This window comes from Choristoneura fumiferana, chromosome 12 (assembly GCF_025370935.1).
Source record: "Choristoneura fumiferana chromosome 12, NRCan_CFum_1, whole genome shotgun sequence".
NCBI classification, from domain to species: domain Eukaryota; kingdom Metazoa; phylum Arthropoda; class Insecta; order Lepidoptera; family Tortricidae; genus Choristoneura; species Choristoneura fumiferana.
This window is the reverse complement of record NC_133483.1, coordinates 15,850,781-15,870,293: the sequence shown is the minus strand read 5'-3', so window position 1 is coordinate 15,870,293 and position 19,513 is coordinate 15,850,781. Positions and strand designations below refer to the sequence as shown.

Sequence of the window (19,513 nt, the reverse complement as noted above, 5' to 3'; positions counted from 1 at the left end):
TGGGCAGAAAATAAAATATAATGGTAGAAGTTTGTCTTGGCGTTAGTTTTGGATTAACCGCCCAGTCCGGACCTGCGCTCGGGCACGCAGCGCCAACCCGTTCACGGATCGTCAACAACCTATAACTTAATCTCACCTTCATAACCGGGGTCTAGTAACCTTCAAACTATTTCATAACAAAGAAGTCGATTATTGCACCCATTAAATTAAACCAGCAGGCTCGACAAAATCAAACAGATTTTGGTCACGTACCTAGTCACATTGAGATTTGATTTTAGCCAACCTTTTTCTTGAATACAGTCATACATTCAGTTAACAAAAACTTTTATTCACGCTGCAATGTTGCATTGACATCTTCATTAAATATGCTAATTTATATCTGCAGATTATCGCGGCAGTTTTTACTTTGAACACCGACTACAATTTTCATTAGAAGCTATAATTGTTTTACTGCTATCAATAGTTCATCGGAGCGTATCATTCGGGTAGGTTTGTTTTGTAATTATTAACTGTCTGTTTAGATATTCAAACACGTTTGCTCAAAGGGATAACTAGAACTTAACAACATTAATGTACGTTTTTGCTTCTATAGCAATTTAAAAAGTTTAGTTTGCAACGACGTTTCGCTGAAAGTAAGCTCTGACCTATTTCTGTAGCTCTGACAGTTAATGATTTAATTCTTTATATTGCCCGTGATTTGGCACGTATAAACCATCAGCATCTGGTAGGTAATTGAACTGAAATTTAGTGATTTTAGGTACTTCATTTCTATAATTTCTGTTGAAGATTCGTACAAAATTTCACCTGTCTAATGCTAGCGGTTGTTTTTGTGATTTTTACCCCAATCCCGTATCCGTAATCCCCTTTAAGTGTGAAAACATAAGAAACAAACGTACTCACTTTCGCATTTATAATAATTAGGAATAACCTTTATTATTTATGCAGTGCTTAGATTTCTTATAGCATCAAATCTAAGCGCCCCAACTTCCCATCTATTCTGGCATAATTACAAACTAGCGCACTTCACGTGTAAGGTTGTAATCTGCACTAATAAATCAACCAGCGCAAGCCTCGCTGTGGACTTAATCAATATCATTACGGTACTCGATGACAGATGACGATCGCGCCATGCCACGTGCATAGAGATAAGCGAGACCGGTATGACACATTACATCGGAAACTTTTTTTGATCTAATTTGAACTGCGATGATGATGCAGATGATCGTGGATCAGAGTCCGGATTTCCTGAGTTTTTTTAGAATTACACGTGAAATTTATCATGAACTTTTCAGTGAAGGAAACATGCATACACCTGAAAAGGCATTCAATGGTGTATATTAACAAAGTTAACTGCAAATCTAGCCATTTCAATCTTAGAAAAATCATATTTGAGGAAGCTTGTGTGTGGATAAGATACATAAGACTGAAATGATAACAAATACTCGATGACAGATGATGCTCGCGCCTTACCGCGTGAGTCAAGATAAATAAATAATAAATAAATAAATACCACGGGACAATTCACACCAATTGACTTAGTCCCAAAGTAAGCTTAGCAAATCTTGTGTTATGGGACTAAGCAACGGATAAATATAATTATGGAGATATAGATACATACTTAAATACATATTAAACACCCAAGACCCGAGAACAAACATTCGTATTTTTCATACAAATATCTGCCCCGACACGGGAATCGAACCCGGGACCTCAAGCTTCGTAGTCAGGTTCTCTGACCACTAGGCCAGCTGGTCGTCTAAACGTCTAAAAATAAACGTACGGTAAGGTATGAGGTATGACACATTAGATATTACATCAGAAACTTTTGTTGATCTTATTTGAGTTGGGATGATGACATGTTTACTTGCAACTATTTTAATAAAAAAAAATCCGTAAATCCAAGGGACATTAAGATTAAAACAAACAATAAAATTGAACTTGGCTATTGAACAAGTGACTATCTCCATAAATCCACCGAATTCCTTGGAGATAACATGGAGAAAGAAGTGCTAAGATCATTCCCGGTATACTCTACACTCAAGCTGAAGGTGGTTGAGGGCTCGAAAAAGTGAAAGAACTTAAAGTCACGGTGAGACCTTGATATGAATACGACTAGTAAGATTGGGAAATCGGTCTAAGGAAAATATTAAATTTTCAATGCATATTTTCTTCTACCTGTACTTTTTGTTGACTATACTTACGTAATGAATAGAATACCAGATATATCAGGTCATCTAAAAACGATACGTTGAACAAAATTAACTTTAAAAATTTGAAACAAACAAATAAGTAGGTAAACGAATTGAAGTCAAATAAAATCTTGTTAAAAATGTAAGAGGTCCACTAAGAAAGTTAAAATATAAATTGAAAATACAAACTGAAATATAGATGCACAGAAAAACCAGAAAAATAAGACCAGCACTGGGAATCGAACCCAGGTCCTCGATATTCCGTACCGCGTGCTATACCGCTACACCACTGATTTTCAATTTAGGTTTTACGGGATGACCATAAAAGTAAAAATTTGGAATTGAAATAAAAAATACAAAAAGATTCCAAAAACCAATCTTAAAATATAAAGTTCATACAATATAAACCAAGTCGGGTAGGACTGGAACGAAGTGCAAAATTACGATTCCGTACACCTTGTATAGTTGCCGCATTTTATATGCTAAGCCCATTTATAAGTAAAATTATTTATATCATGTTGTGTGGCTTTACGTGATGGATTAATTAAATTGTCATACTTATGCTTATCCAAGTTCTGTTCAACTCGTTAACTTCATGATCATTTATACTTTGTAAAGAACATGGCAACGTAAGTAGCTAACGACACGACACGACTTTTTGTCAAGAATTATGAAAAAGAAAGAAATAAAAACCAAACAAAAGGCGTCAGTTGGTGTCGTGGTTAGACACACCTGAACTTTCACAGAAAGATAAAACTTCACCGATACACATGCCGTGGGAGCAGGGCGGATGTCTTGATTGGAAAACAGTTTTGAATTGTTAAATATAGTTTTTTAAACCAATGCTTAGATTTAATAGTTATTTAGTTTTATACAAAGTCCTTTGCGTACTGCGTATATTTTGCTTAGGAGCAGAGCTTAGCGTAATGTAAGCACCAGATAGTCATAGATGTCTACAAAATTGTACAGAACCCTGAGTGCGCAAGGTAGACGAACTTAGCCAGTTTTTTAATGATAGTTTCTCTTATTCAAATCACGAGTTTGGCGGTTTTGTGTTTTTTTTTTCTACAAAGTATATTATTTTATATTATTTATAGCTTGAAACAAAACTAATTACAAAAAAATAATGGCACATAGGTACATTTTAATATGAAATTGTCATTTTTAAAACATATTTATTTGCTGATCGTACACGTTTGCTGCTAGCTGCACTAGCCCGGGCTATCGGTTGATGACGGTCATTTGACCTGCGCCCGCGCAAGCCTATACAACAAGCTCTACAATAATTATGTTCTCATATTTTCGCGGTAGTTGAACCTAAATATATGTTTACGTTCAGTCTTAACCTTATCTTATAGTGTTTGTCAAAAAATTGACAAATAAGATGATAAGTTAAGTCTATTTATCATCTGTCTTCATCATCATATCTGCCGGAAGACGTTCTCTGCTGGACAAAGGTCTTCCTCAAGAATTTCCTGGACAATCGGTTTTCTGCTTGCTACCAATATCCAATAGCTTCTTTTGGAGGGATTACTTTTTGTATGTGAAGCAAATGTAATATTTATGTCATTGTTGATTTTTATTTATCTCTTTCATTCTTGTAAACTTATTTTTAGTGGCTTTTCAGTATTTTGCATCCTAATTTAAAAAGCTCTTATCTGATCTTTAGATCGGAACTAAAATCTAGTATTTAAATATTTCAACAAGCTAATATGCATACAAAAGAATTAACAATTACCATGGTTTTTATGTTAACCTTCTAATCCACCGTAACTGTTTATTCTAGGAGTTTAGTTGCGAGCGAAGTGGGCCTATTGGTTGAAGAAACAAGCGCACTGGAAATCGGTGGAAAGCATGAATACGGTAGTGAATATAGGGCTTATTTTAATTCGATAAATTTGAATACAAGAGCTCCGGATCGAAGCAACGGGAAGCAACGGACCATGGAGACTCGCACAGACTAACTGTAACACGAACAGAAGGGACATAATGTGCTATTTAGCGTTGGACATAAAAGTGCATACTTTATGACCTAAAGTCTTGGCAGTATGTACGATAAACTCATTTTACATCGATCCCTGTGATACTATGTACGTGAACCTTCGTCACAAAAAATATTGTCAACTTTTGACGTTATTCTATTATATAGTAGAATAATATAAGAGAAAATGTCACAAGACTTATTTGTATAAAATGACTCTACCATGATTATTATACAAATAACATTAGCATGTTTTCAAAACATAGAAATTTGTCATTGTCAGTTGTCAGTATACAAATGCAATTATTATAATTGAATCCTTAAAGAGATTGATTATAATTTTAGCCCTTTACTGGGCATTTCAGTAAAGAAATCAAAATAAAGTAGCAGATAAACCGCAGGACCGATGGCTATCGGCACTCGTAACAAAGAAAGACAAATGCGATATCTTCTTTCTTAGCGCGGAGTGTCCATTCTTTATTGAGGGCTAGTAATGAGTCTGTGTCGCGGTAGCGGCACGGCGGCCTATAACTCATGGCGGCCAGGAAATCATTCATCCTCCGTAATGTGCTGCGAAAATAGGTTTCCATTCGGTACGCCGCTTAACGCCGTTTACGGTCAGCCCTAATGTTTAAAAAAGCAAAAATGTTTATAGCCTTAATGAAAAAAATACCTAAATCGTAATTTCTCGGCGATTTATAGGTGTAGCGTTTTTGGACGTCACCACGCAACTTATGGCCCCGAGCTCCAATTTACTCGCCGCCTGAATGTTTGCTTAAAATAATGGTATTAATTTATACAGCTTTTTCAAATTTAAGCACCTTTTTACCGAGAAGTCGGCCGTTGGTCGTTAGTCAAGTCAGCCGCAGCGAGGCTGAGCGCTCGCCGGGCAGAGCCTCGCTCCAACGTCAAAGTGAACTTTCCTCTGCACGATCTCCATTAAGCGAGTGCTTTACAGCATTATCAATTAAAAGTGGGTAATCTATCGGTACCCGGAATGATCTTTCCCATGGCATGTTTCTCATAACTTCTGCTTGTGTTAGAACAGGCATCCTCGAGGGATACCCGTAACCGCAGCCCGATGTATGACAAATCGTGACAAAACCACCGACTCATCTACACTACGTACATCTTGAGCAACGTTAGTTCTTCAATTATTAACACTCTGTGCAAACAATGTGTAGTCTTATTCCTGAATGATTAAAGGTTACTTTGTAAGGATTATGTGTGCATTGTCTGCGAGTTGGATGTTGTATTTGGTACACGAATTCATGTGGCTGGGCCGCATGCCTGCGCTACCTTCATCCATCAAGCTCGGCGCGCATCACCGTCACCATGCCAACCAACCGGAAACAATGTACACCCTACCGACCTCTAAATTGGACGGTGACAATTATTAAATACCTGCCCACTATAGTTCCTCACTAAACTGGGGCCCATTACCTGTTATGTTATACAATCATTTCCTATTCAACAGTAACTAGTTAAGCCAACTGAAACGTACTCTATCTCAATTTCAGCTTATTGAAAGCGGCATCAAAGTAGTTTTAATCATATCGATGTCAAATGAAAGCAGATTATTATTTTTCTCGTCCTTCCCTCCCACGTGCAGCCTTGCATAGCCCCGTCTCGCTCACGCAGCGACGGTCACAGATTTTAATATCAAATATCAATATTTGGATGCAATCAATCAAACTTAATCACGCGAAAGCTATAAAAGCAAAATGAATACATTAAGTTCTTTAGTGAACGGGCGTCGGCGCAGTGGAGCGGGCCCGGCCGTTTTTTATATTGAACCTAATAATGAGCGATTACAAAAAAAGTCGATGGGAACTGCAGTCATTGTATTAAGTACGCCATAGTGACGTACGCAACTTTGAGATTGTTAATTGGATGGAATTAAACGTCATAAGGGCGGAAGATAATTAACTAAGGATAAACAAACAGGCTGCTCTCTTTGTGGTTGTTTTATTTAATTACTCTTATTGTTATTAGTACACCTGCCCGCTTATTTAACTTTTAATCATCTTACTTTTGCAAAACTTAAAGGCAACAAAGTTTAGAGCGTCTGAGTTCCAAGTGTGCTATAATGTTGAATTTATCAAGCATTAATCTAGGGGCTGTTTCATTCTGTAATTAAGTTTAGAGCAAGGAAATATAACTCAATTTAAATTAAGTGAACTTTGTTCTCATAAGTTAAAAATTAAAAGTCTTACAAGATTCTTCTATTAAACATTAATTAATACAAACTCACGTTACTAAATACCTAATACAAAATTTCGTTATTAGACAAATCCTATGCCATATTGATTTAGCCGCTGCGTCTTTTGTGCCCGACCGAAAAAGAGTGGTAGTTTGATGTGCAGATTCATATATCTGTGTGTGTCTGTGGCATCGTAGATCCCAAAGGGATATAATTACTAATTCATATGTTTTTATAGAAAGCTAATTTGATAGAGCTGGTTCCACTGCTGGACACAGGTCTTCTCTCAGAATGGTCTGTAGTTTCCGGTAGTTCCGATCTGGACTCAAACATACCACTGAATAGCTTCGGTAGTGAGTGCACATTTTTTATCAGCAAGCTTAAATACAGCAATTTTGAACGCGCTTTTGCTTAAAAGGTGTTATATAACTCCATCTCTATTCAGAACTAAGCTCGATGATTTGCAGGGAAACTAGAACAAAAGTTGGTTGTAAAAGTTAACTAATTAGGTCACCTGCTAGCTACGATCGCGAAGCAGGAACTTTCGAGTAAGCACGGGCAATAAAACTAACCGTCGTTTCTCTTCTATTCGGTAGCGATCGATTTTTCTAATTGTAAGCTACCGCTGTTTCCATAGAACTAACAAACCAAGGTTGACAACCGCTGATACTAATTTTACATAAAAAAGTTATTTACCACATATGAAGTCAAATATTTTTATGTTAGATTTATCATTAAATACTTTAAAACATTTGTTCTTTTTAAAAATTGTGAAGATAATGTGTAACTGGAAAAATGGTATTGACAAAGTCATATAATGTTTTAAAAGGCTCGTCCAATGACACCCTACACTATGGATAGAGACGAGAAAAAAATCATCCCCACTTTACATGTAGGTAGTTATCTAATAATAGTTATTCGTCTAAAGAAATAACTATTTAAAAAAAAATTGTATCACTTTTTACACATGTTTTAACTATAGTATCGCATTGAGCACTAATAGTGTCTATGCCGTGGTCGAAGACACACCTGACTAGTTTACAGCTAAAGCTTTTTAGTAAAATGAAATCAAATCTTTAACCTGCTTATTGACAGATACACAACTGCCGAAAAAACAAACTGTTCATTTCAAAGTTATCAAAGGCTATTTTCACAGAAAAAAACGAGCAACCCTACTGGCTTCTAATCGATACAAGCGCCACGCGCGGCCTTACTAGTAAGTAGCATGTTTACAGAATGCAACAAAGGAATAAAAATAGCTTATGGTTTCAAGCATATGGCTACCTTAGCATGTACAGCAATACCACAATCGGTTGACCCGTGGCTCATAGGAACAGACCATATACTTATTCGATGATGATGATCACTATCTATGTCGAGTTTGCTTCGTTTGATTAGCAGCAAGTCTTAAATGTTGTTTTCTAGTCTCCTGATTTTACCTTCTGAGTAAACCTCCTACTCTTACAATACTTAATTATTTATGTGAAAGTAGTTTTTTATCCTATTGGAACATAGGTAATATCAACGAAATGTTGAAAACAGAACAAATTGAAATTCAAATTCAAAATACCTACTTAAACATGATTTTTTATTTTATTTATTGAACCAGGCGTTGCTTATAGGCGTTGTTTATATTTTTTATTATAAAACTAGGATGGTGTTTAAAAAATCACTTTGCATAAAAAACCAAGCTCGTCTTCGAGTTCCATGTTTAACCGACACCGTCTAAAAACGTTGTTAAATGTATTGTGACGGATAGTAAACGGCCGTTCTAATGACTAACGGTCCGGCTTAGACTTAATCGCGATAAGTTCCTGCTTTAAAATACTTTCGATTTTTTACCGTCACTTTTTAAATTATCAATCGAAATATAATTTTCATACTATAACAGTCAAATGTAAAAAATAAGATAAAACGTCGCCTCTCTTTCCCACAGTGATTTTTATCTACTGCTAGTGGTTAAAACTACAAAAATATTGTAATCGAACTAATGATCCCCATGATTGCCTGAAAGAGATCGCTATATATAGAGATAACGCCAACCATTGCTTAAGGACCTTCTAATTATCTGAATTGTATATAATGTGGTGTTCAATAAAGAGTCATTTGTATTGTAACGACTCTAATTCATCGCAATGAGTTTCGACGTTCAGCGAAAGTTGGAAAGGTTGCGTTTGTCTGGTGCCAGCAGTATTCGGCTGCGTCTGGAAAGTTAAGCAATACCCCATTTCCGTTCGCGTGAGCTGTGAAAGTACCGGCGAGCGCGCCAGTGCTTTGGAATTAGGTTTTAAATTCATATTTTATAACCACCGATCCGACATTAAATTTGGCTCTACCTCTATGATTTCAAGCTGACAGAGATTCTTGCATACAAACATGCTAATGAACAATCAAAAATAAAAGATAACTTCCATAATGTCAGTCGTTTACTTCCCAATAAAATGCACTAACTCTTAGACAAATTCTAAGTCATAATTTGAGTTATGAAATTGCGATTTATCACGGCTCTAGGTGAGCAGATCAAGCTATTGCCTTTTACCTTCATAAGAAAGAGAGCCTAATGAATTTGTGTTTTGTTTTTAGCACCTGCCATCACACCAGTACCCACGCCCATAAATTGGCGAAGTTTAGCTCATTGGTGCGTATTGTCGAGATAACTTCTACCTACATGTGTTTTAGCGGGTTCGTGTTATTTCATTACACTTTCAGCTTTGTTTCAGCTCCGTCTTTTGTTTGTGCATGCCAAACACGAATACTTTCAGTCGAGGGATTAATTTAAAGTGATTTATGAATTTGGAACTTAGAACTTGAAACATGGATTTATTATTTTGCTTGATTAAATGTCACTATTAGTTACAGAGCCAGCGAACTGAAATTTACATTTTGTTGGAAAACGAAGAAACGTATTTTTTGCTTATAATTAGGTAGGTATTATTATTAGTTAGTAGGTATTTCATGGATAAGTAAAACAAATATGGTGTTTGTGTAGTTCCCGATCCGCACTGGACTTGCCTGCCAGCCTGCCTCTCTCATTTTAAGATGAGACATATTGACCTGCAGTAAAACAAAATTGTAGAGATTTCATGGATTTACCTAATCTTTATCTACACGACACACCTATGCTTAGGTATTAAGCTATATTAATACCTTACACATATGTAAATCTGTAAAACTTACTTATTTAACACGTGTGGTACCTATTTCACTCACATCTCACATGAGACACAATTGTGAGGAGCAGACGAAAATCGATTAATTTAAATATTTAGCGTTCCACACACACAGCGCCAGCCAGGGAGGAGATGTCGCTGCGCGCACGCAAGCCCCGCCCCCCGGACTAATTGCACCAATCTGCGGGTCCGTACGCACGCACACACTCGCGCACGCACCGTGTACGTGTGACACGCACATTTGCCAAACGGCCACAAAGGAGCTAGGATTCATGATCCCACGATGGTCCTATGTAATGGGACATTGTTAGTGCCCTATTTAGACTAGTTTGCATTTTAATTCATTGTTGGGATTCATTTCAGTTAATGGATGATTTGTATGGTCTTGGGGAACGCAACACAACTGCTTGTTTAGATAACTTGTATTAGATAGTAAGATTAGTAAGTAAAATTTGAAACTGCAGTAGGTATGTGTATACATCATTATAAATAAATATGAATAAATAAATTTGAAACTGCAGTTTGTGTAAGTACCTATACATACCTACCTACTATAAAGTACGGATAGTTGAATTGCATTAATGGTCTTTGTTTGTTTCTACGTAGTAGTTTTTTTTAAGTAAAATAATATACCAATATGATTGAATTAACATTTTACTATAATTTTTATAAAAGCAAATTGCAAAAGATAATCATTTTATAGCTACGCAAACATTAATTTTGAACTGGTAAGTGAGAATGCGCCTAAAACATATTCGGATCATGTTCACTATTTGAATAAAGTAATTGTTGTGTTTTAGATACGTATTACTGCACATTTGTTGACCTCATTACCTAATTCTTTAGTTTGTCCAATAAAGCTGCGCTGCTTTAAAAGTATTTATGTAATTAATTAAAGACGGATATTATTTTCTCAATGTCGCCATGACTTTTGCCAAATCTTGATAATTGTTAACTTGAGGCCATTCAAATATCTCGACTATTTGATTTACGTGTAATTACCTAGACACAGACCATTGTGTAACCAAAATGATTGATTGCTTTTACTATGTTTAATTTCATAGTGTAAATTAAGAAGGTAGGTAGGTATGTTTTTATAACGGTAATAAATTTATTTTCAACGTCTAAAAAATTGCTAAGATTGTTAAGAAAATACTCAATTTAACTGACGTGAACTATCAATTCACAAAAGCAAAGTGCCAATGCACTGTGCAGCTGCAGATAGTAAGCCAATGGCGGTGATGAGCCAGACAGTCTGTCTTGTAGGTACCGCAGACGAGATAATTGGAAAAATCTCATTTGCTGTCTAGCTAGTCGCCCAAACTTGTTCGGGGTTTAAAAAACAACGATCGTCACTTGTTTTCCCTCTTTTAGTTTCAACGACGTAGACGCGCGCAAATAAAAAGACGTTCTCAATTTGAGTTTTTTTTTGTGCGTTTTCTATGCTTCAAGTTCTGACATAGGTACCTATATGTAGCTATCTGTACTGGTTGAAATTTAAAGCGTGACACAAAATTTGTGTTTCGAGCTCAGTTAATGCTGGACAGTATATTTAACGACTCATTTGTAAAAATTGGTCTGATTAAATTTGGGGTTTCCATTCATTGAGTTTGTGATTTAGGTAAGCTCAACAAAGTATTTGAACATCCATACAGACACACAGTCACTTTCGCATTTATAATATTAGTAAGGGATTAAAGCATTAGCAGCGGTGTAGATACAAAAATACCTACGTATCTATGTATATACCTAGCTCTAAAGATACCTATTAGCATAACGCAACTCTAGTTTCTCTTCCAACGGTCTAGAGGTGTCACGTGTCAGTTACACCAACAAAATAAAACTAGCAATAAAGTGAATCGTAAACTGAAAAAACAAATACCCATCCACCAAATGATCAATCGGGTGGCTGCATTATAAATCAAACGAACGTGTCAAATGGAGGACTCATATCGAGTTACCGAAGGACCGTTCCCACAACAACTTTAAAAACGATTCCATAACACTTCCACTGATTTTAATTTTACTTTCTTAGTACAGTCAAGTGCATAGATATCGACACGGCCAAAGTTACAAAAATATGTGGTAGGACTTTATAGGCACTTATCATTAAGGTCGTGTATACAAATTTCTGTAACTTTGGCCGTGTTGATATCTTTGCACTTGACTGTACCTTTGTATGTATATAATGTAAACAGGTGGTAGGACTTTGTGCAAGGTCCGCCCGGATTGCTACCACCATCTTGCTAGCTAATCCTGCCGTGAAGCAGCATTGCTTGCACTGTTGTTTTTCGGCGTGGAGAGTAAGACAGCCGGTGAAATTACTGGCACTTGAGGTATCCCATCTTAGGCCTCTAGGTTGGCAACGCATCTGCAATACCCCTGGTGTTGCAGGTGTCTATGGGCGGTGGTGACCTCTTACCATCAGGAGACCCACTGGCTCGTTTACCATCCAGTTGAATAAAAAAAGTTGAATGAGAATGAGAGGGCTTGGGCCGTAGTTCCCACGCGAGCCCAGTCCGGATTGGGAACTTCACACACACACCATTGAATTGCTTCGCAGGTTTGTGCAGGTTTCGTCGCGATGTTTTTCTTCACCGTAAAGCTCGTGTTAATTTTCAAATGTAATTTCGCACATGAATTTCGAGAAAAACTCAAGAGGTGCAAGCCGGGGCCCACAATCCTCTGCTTGGGAAGCAATAGGTCAAACCAATAGGCCACCACGGCTCGTTATCATTCATTATTAAGATACACTTATTTCTTTTGACGTCAGTATCCTAAAGTCTTCCTACGCTTGGATCTATTCGAGGAACTATAATTACGTTTAAGTAAGTTAGAATACTAATGTACCTACTTACTACGAGTCAATCAGATTAAGACGTAGGTATTTGACAGTAGACAGAGCGGAGACTATAGAGCCAGTACTTAACACGAAGTGCAAGGGCAGCAAAAATGCCGGTTGAGTACTATGAACTTAGCAATTAAGACTTTAATACTAGATAAATAACCAATTACTTCAGAGATAACTGGAACTGGTTTGAGCACTTGACTAAATGAATCGAGACTTAATTTAATTATTCAAGTTTATTTCTCATTGAAGGTATAGCTGTAATTTTCACTTTGTTGCACATTCACGTTACTTTTTATATACCAAGCACCAATAAACATTAGATGAAAAAATTAAGTGTTATTAGGAACAGGAAAAAAGTCTAGTATTTTATGGGTGAGTGTCGGAGCAAGCTTGAATTAAATTTAACCGGTGGTTAGTTCAGTTTAGTGACTATGTTTTATGATTGTAAGTGCCCATTACGGTAATAAAATTGCGTTTAACATTTATAAATAAATATAGCTGGTATAAGTCGGCGGCCGGCGACGGCGCGTCTCGCGGTCGTAAAGTGTCCGCGGTGAAAACGATCCCCGTTGTCATCGTAACAAGTTTATGTGCACCTCAGTACACTTAAAACTACGGTTTACAACCGACGAATAAAAATAACCAATGGCATAATCCGAAATCTAAAGAAATTTCAATGCGCCGGCCCGTGACCGCGAGGGTTTAATTAAATGGGATTTGACCTAATCGGTTTGTGGAAATCAATGTTTCGAACGACGTAACGTGTAATGGAGTCAGCGGTCTTGCTTCACAAATGAATCCACCAAATCCAGATGTAATCAGAGCGACAAGGAGCCGGACACTCGACACTACACGATAACGCGTACAAACCGTCCCGCCCCGCATAAACCAACACACATAACTGCTGTGAACGCGACGAAATCAATTCCCAGTTCCGATTCCGAGAACTGACACAGTTTCTTAACTGTCACATCACTACCGACGGCCCGCTAAATAAATTCTAATCGTCCCCTCGCCTCTCGCACGCCACTCTGGCCCCTAAGCACCCCGCTCTAGATGAACTTTCCGCCGCGCCCGGCCACTCGTTAAACTATAAAGAAGAGCCACCTGTCTCCACGAAAAACTTTATAGCCGCCATAAAATTAAACCTCAAAAGAAAAAAACAAAACGCATCTTTTTTTAAGGGACCCGGGTCCATTTTAGATCGTGTTTACCTAACCTGTCACCTACAGAATGGCGATTTTGACTTGTCCGGCCCGTTGAATTAATTGTGGAGTTTTGAAAAGATATAGTCAGATGGACGATAAGATGAGATAGACGGTGCCTTCCGTCCATGGGAGCTACCTACTGACGACAGCTCGTCGCGAATTAGAGGTCGAATAAATATTTTAGCTTGTGACTTTCATGTGGGTAACTTGACAGTCCTTGTTAGCTTGAGGACTAAATGCATGGTGACTCATTCTGCCTGTTTAATATAAAAAAAGATAAGTTACTCTTTGTGATAGATATTAAACTGCTATAAATACCTAGATTTTGACTTTTAAAACTTACAGAAGGCAAACATGATTTTTGATTAAAAAGTAATGTCAATACAGGAGCTAAGTACATACATAGGCAACTTTGAATCTACTTATAAGAGGACATGTAAGGAGTTCTACGACAAAAATAAATCATAAACAACTAGTGGTTACTTTTAGTTCTTTTAAAAATGGTATTTTAAGTTTTCACAACCTCTAGTACAAACTAATTTAATTCACATGCTATTTTAATTTTATTTTTGTGGCATTTGGAAGGTATTTCTGTCGTTTTTTTTTACTTTTTAAGGTAACCTCTTGACAATGTAAATATTATAAATTCTTCTGATTTGACTCTCCTATGTAAATTAAGTATGATGTATTATACTCACCATGCGAGCTGACCGCGGCCGAATAGGAGGGGTGCATCTGCTGATGGTAGTAGCGGGCGCGGCTATGATGGCCGCCCTCCAGCGGCGAGTGGAAGAACCCGTCGCCGTCGCCGCCCGAGTTGACGTCGCCGGCCGCCGGGCTGCCGTTGACGCGGCTCTCGTACCACCGCTGCTGCAACGCGCCCGCCCCCGCGCCCGCTCCGCCACCCTCACCGCTCATGTCCATGACCGCAGCTCCGACCTCACAAACCATGCATCGCTTTTACACTCACGCACTATAAGTCCGCTCCCCTATCCGCATTTCAACAGTCAATAGCGAAATGGATTACTGAATCGTAACCGAGCTCAGTGTCAACATCGTTCACGCGGCCCGTGCCCGGTCCGCGAGTATCTGAAACAAAAGATATCACTCGTTTATGTAACTGCTCGCTGCTGCTTTGCGCAACTTCAAAGGGAACTGAATATAATCCACGGGTCGGTGTTTTGTCAAAAAGAGACTATCAATTAAGATAATACAGGTGCGCTATCGAAAGTCGTCAGCGCTATCGACTCGGTCGCACTTTGATTAACTGATTGCGCGAACAACACTCGATATCGCCGCGATAAGCGATAACCGCGCATTAAACGGTGTTAGCCAACAGAGCTGTGATTTTTATTACCACTAAATTCCTCGAGATATCTGTGGGCAAGGGAATTTGTAATGCTGATTCGGTGACTGAACTAGTTTACTTTTTAAATGCCAATTTATAAGCAATTAAGCTTTTACTGGCCACTAACCCAAACGGAACGTTTGAAAAGCTTCAGACAATAGGATACCCAGCTTAATAAAATTCGTGTACACAGATAGGTTGGTCAGAGTATTAAAATAATGAAAATGGAATGAATAAGAACAGCTGATGAGAATTGTTCGCATATTTAATCAGCAACGCGTACAGTAGGTACATTAAAATAAGTGGCGTATTTTCTTGCATTTTACCTAACTTTAAATTAAGACGATCTTAAACATCAGACCTAAAAAAGCAGTGTATGTACGTAATATTTATTTTTTCTTGGTTCAAATTTACTATCATTTGTTCGAGACTTTATCTGCAAAAAAATCGTTTATTGAGATCCCGTAGGAACTCGGTTAGGTGTAAAATTTTTGGTATTTTAATTATGATGGCTCAAGTCCAATTTTCTGTTACTTAGCAGATTGTAGATTTTGATGGTTGATAAAAATGATACTGACATAGTCATTCCTTTAAATATGTGTCAGGGTTTTCAATAAAAAAATACTTAATAAACGTTCAATGGGACATGATTAGATAATACGAGTCACATAGATATAGAAGTAAACTACTGGTCGAAACTGCACCGGCCATTTACTTTGATTAATTCAGGCGTTATTTTCTGAACATCCATATCAATGAACTTCAAATATTTGTAAAAACTCGCACCTCTACTACTACTTGAACATGCATTGACTTTTATCATAAGAGAGCACCTAAAACCATAAGTGGGTATTGTAAGTACAACAAACTGTCTGATTTGAATTCATTTTTATCAGTAAACTTGAACCCGCGCTAGGAGATTTCTCCATCAAAAATCACAATTTTACTGCAATTTCATCAAGGCAATAAATAAATTCAACAAACAGACAATGCATGCACGAAAATTGTTTCAAAGAAACATTGAAAAAATACCGAAATTCAGTTTTTAAAGACGGATAAAGTTACATTCACTCCATAAGGCTAATGTAACCCAAAAGGAATGTTTTAGTCGTCTACCGATGGCGTGGTGCCGTAACAACTGGCAACGATTATTACGCCAGGTCTAAGTTAGTAACTTGGACCTACGCTTATCCAAATTCCATGCACCTGACAATTCTGAAGACACCCTGATAACAGCGAAGTCTGGCGTTATTTACTGAAGATAAAACCCATTGATAGATATGTGAACTAAAGAAGCTGAGCGCCATTCATTGGTGACCAAATTAATGAATACAATTTTTTGCCATACACTGTGAATGTGTAAAGCGTTCCTGAGAATAAGTTATAGTTAAAAAATAATATTTTGGCTGACTGTATTTTCTGTTGACTGTAGGTACCTACATGCATTTTCGTCACTACACTTTTTTTTTTCAAGTCGAGAGACGAGTTCCGTCCTGTGGAGACCATCTTGATCAGAACGGAGTTTGTGATTTAATTTTAACAAATAGACTAATTAAACCGGCCGGGTGAACCCGATGGCTAAAAGGTTAGAGAACCTGACTACGAAGCTTGAGGTCCCGGGTTCGATTACCGTCCGGGGCAGATATTTTTATGAATAATACGAATGTTTGTTCTCGGGGCTTGGATGTTTAATATGTACTTAAGTATTTATTTATCTATATAAGTATGTTTATCCGTTGCCTAGTATCCATAGTACAAGCTTTGCTTAGTTTGGAATGTCACTACTAGATTATTGCATTGTCACGCGATTTACATAAGTATACCAAATTTCAAGTCAATCTGACTACTGGAAGTTAACTTGCAAGATTTGACTACAGACAGACAGACTGACAACGGGACAGGTGAAACTAAATAAAAGCTTGTAAAAATAATAGGGTAGTTTAGGATTTTGTTAAAGCCTAGTTAGTGTGTCTTTAATTTTGTCTGAGAACGGTTGTGTGATCAGAGTAGCTTTGAGAGTGAACTAGTATGGAAATTGAAATACGTTAGCATTTTGTATTGTGTTTGTGTAAGTTGAGTCTATGTGACATGACGTGCTGATTTATATTGATGGTAGGTATCTGCATGAAATCTCTTAAGTGTCGCACAGACATAGCTGCCTTGCACGTGTAGTTGTCGATAAGCAAGGTAAACCAGGTGAATGAGAGAAAAAAACCAGCAATAGAATGATTGCGCTGAGTTTCTGTCAATGAACTGAGGGCCTAATCCGAATTTCGTAAATCGAAGTTCGTATCGTGCCGTCCCTCGCACTCTCGTGTTAAATAGTACAAGTGACAGAGGGATGGAACGACACGAACTTGGATTTTCAAATTTCGTAGTAGCCCCATTGAATCGTCCGTCGAAGTTAACAGAAATCCATAAAAACACGTGCATAATATTAGTAGGATAGTAGAGACCGCAAGTGGAGCAACTAGAGGTCTATGGGGGAGGCATAATCCAACGGCTGAGATGATGATGATGATGAGTAGAGACCAGGCTATCTAGTAGTTATTGAAATTGTTTATCTATAATAGACATATCTCCATAAGTAGCTAGAAGACAAAATTCTCATGAGATCCATATAGATATTTACTAATATTTAGGAGATAAGGATCTAGAGCTCCCGATATGACTATTGACGCAAATGTGGGTGACATACGGCAATCTGCGCACGCGATGCAGATACTACGGAAGATAGTACAAAATCCATTTTTTTCCTGTACGTAATGAAGTATGCAACGAGATAAGGATGCAGTCCTGTGAAAGGATATTTTTGTCCAAACTCGCAACCTTCCATCCCATCCCAGCCTATATACGTCCCACTGCTGGGCACAGGCCTCCTCTCAGAACAAGAGGGCTTGGGCCATAGTTCCCACGCGGGCCCAGTGCGGATTGGGAACTTCACACGCACCATTGCATTGCTTCGCAGGTTTGTGCAGGTTTCCTCACGATGTTTTCCTTCACCGCAAAGCTCGTGGTAAATATCAAATGTAACTCGCAACCTTAGGCTTAAAAAAACTGCTCGTAAAGTTCGTATTTATGCCGGATCTAGGCGACATAAAATAACTTTTTATGCTCTAGTGCATAAAGTAAAATCTTCGTACCTAGGTAATCAAGCGCCAACTGTCACGAACAATAGTAGATTGTACAACAAGAGCATAAAACGAGCTATTTTACCCGAGACGTTCATATAGCCACCCGAGCCATGAGCCATGCTCATAAAATGTTACTTTAGTCTGCATATATCGATACTAAAGCTCCTTTTTATTTTATATAATGACCCGGATAACTCACGTCTTAAATCGAGTTTAGCTCGACATGTTTCGGGCTTTTCCGTAGGCCTTCGTCTTCGGAGCAACGCGACTCAGCGGCTGCTGCAACACGCGCACTGGCACATCGCACTTAAGACGTGAGTTATCCGGGTCATTATATAAAATATGAGTGAGTCTCACGGTAGTTTCATGTTCAAAACTCCTTTTTATTCTCTAGGAATTAAAGTATTTTTTTTAATTTACGTTGGAAACCCCTAAACAGCTAACACGGTGTTTGTGAATGGAGGATTTTTAGGGCTTGGAAATAACCTCAAAAGACAACTGTGCAAAAATATTAAAAAAAACACGATTTAAATTCGTAAAACACAATTAATGATTACGCGTCACTTCATAAACAATAAAAGAAAAGAAAAAACAGCGCAACCAATTTTTTTTGCTATTAATTTTTGAACAGATGGCCTGTCCATTAGTCGAGCGTACGTTTTTAAAAAGTAATATTGTAATTTTGAACAGAACCAGAACATTGTTCTTTTTCCTCGGATTCAAAGTGAAAAGTAGAGTGACGACGCGAGACTAAACAACCATAATGCCATTAGAACTATAGCCACCCTCGCTCTGCTCGGGTGGCTAAACATCTCGTGTCATTATGGCTTCTTTTAGTCCCTTGTTGAACAATCTACTATTATGCCATCTAGAACATGACCATGAGAATGAAAAATGTGCTTATATATCTTGTCATCACCTGACAGAAGTAAGTACTTTTGTCGATAGTGCGTTACGTTTGCCTTGCATGTAGGTAGGTATGTACATTCGCTAGACACTGATTTCTGGTGACACTTTATTTATTTTTCATCGTCATAAAATCAAATCTTAGTACCTACTGTAGTCTTGTCTTTTGCAATACCTATGTACTAATATATTCAAAATTTAAGGGATTCAAAACCTATCGGGTACTTCCAGTTGTCCTAGAAACTTGAAATTTTGTACAAGGTATCTCTTACAGCACAATCAATCAGAAAAGTCTGAAAATCTTAATTTTTCCTATCTCTCTGCTCGATGTCAGAAACCACAATTATTCTTATTCAATCTAAAACGATCTCACACAGCGTACATTTTGCTTAGGAGACGGGCTCTGTTAACACTGGACATTCATTTACCTACAAATTCTATGAAACCCTCGGTGCGCGAGTCCGACATGCACTTGGTAGGTTTTTTTCATAATTTCTTATAATATTTTAGTAATAAAAATCAG

The 19,513-nt window shown here is 37.6% G+C and overlaps 1 protein-coding gene across 4 annotated transcripts in view; it reads right to left on the bottom strand.

The window, feature by feature from the left end:
- The window catches only part of grn (GATA binding protein grain), a 101,147-nt gene that overhangs the window by 71,460 nt on the left and 10,174 nt on the right, over window positions 1–19,513 (bottom strand). For all 4 annotated transcript variants that reach the window (XM_074095555.1, XM_074095559.1, XM_074095557.1 and 1 more), the window contains exon 2: window positions 14,301–14,691. In XM_074095555.1, coding sequence (XP_073951656.1) covers window positions 14,301–14,553 — 253 coding nt within the window. In that variant the 5' untranslated portion in view covers window positions 14,554–14,691. The remainder of the gene's footprint in view (window positions 1–14,300; window positions 14,692–19,513) is intronic.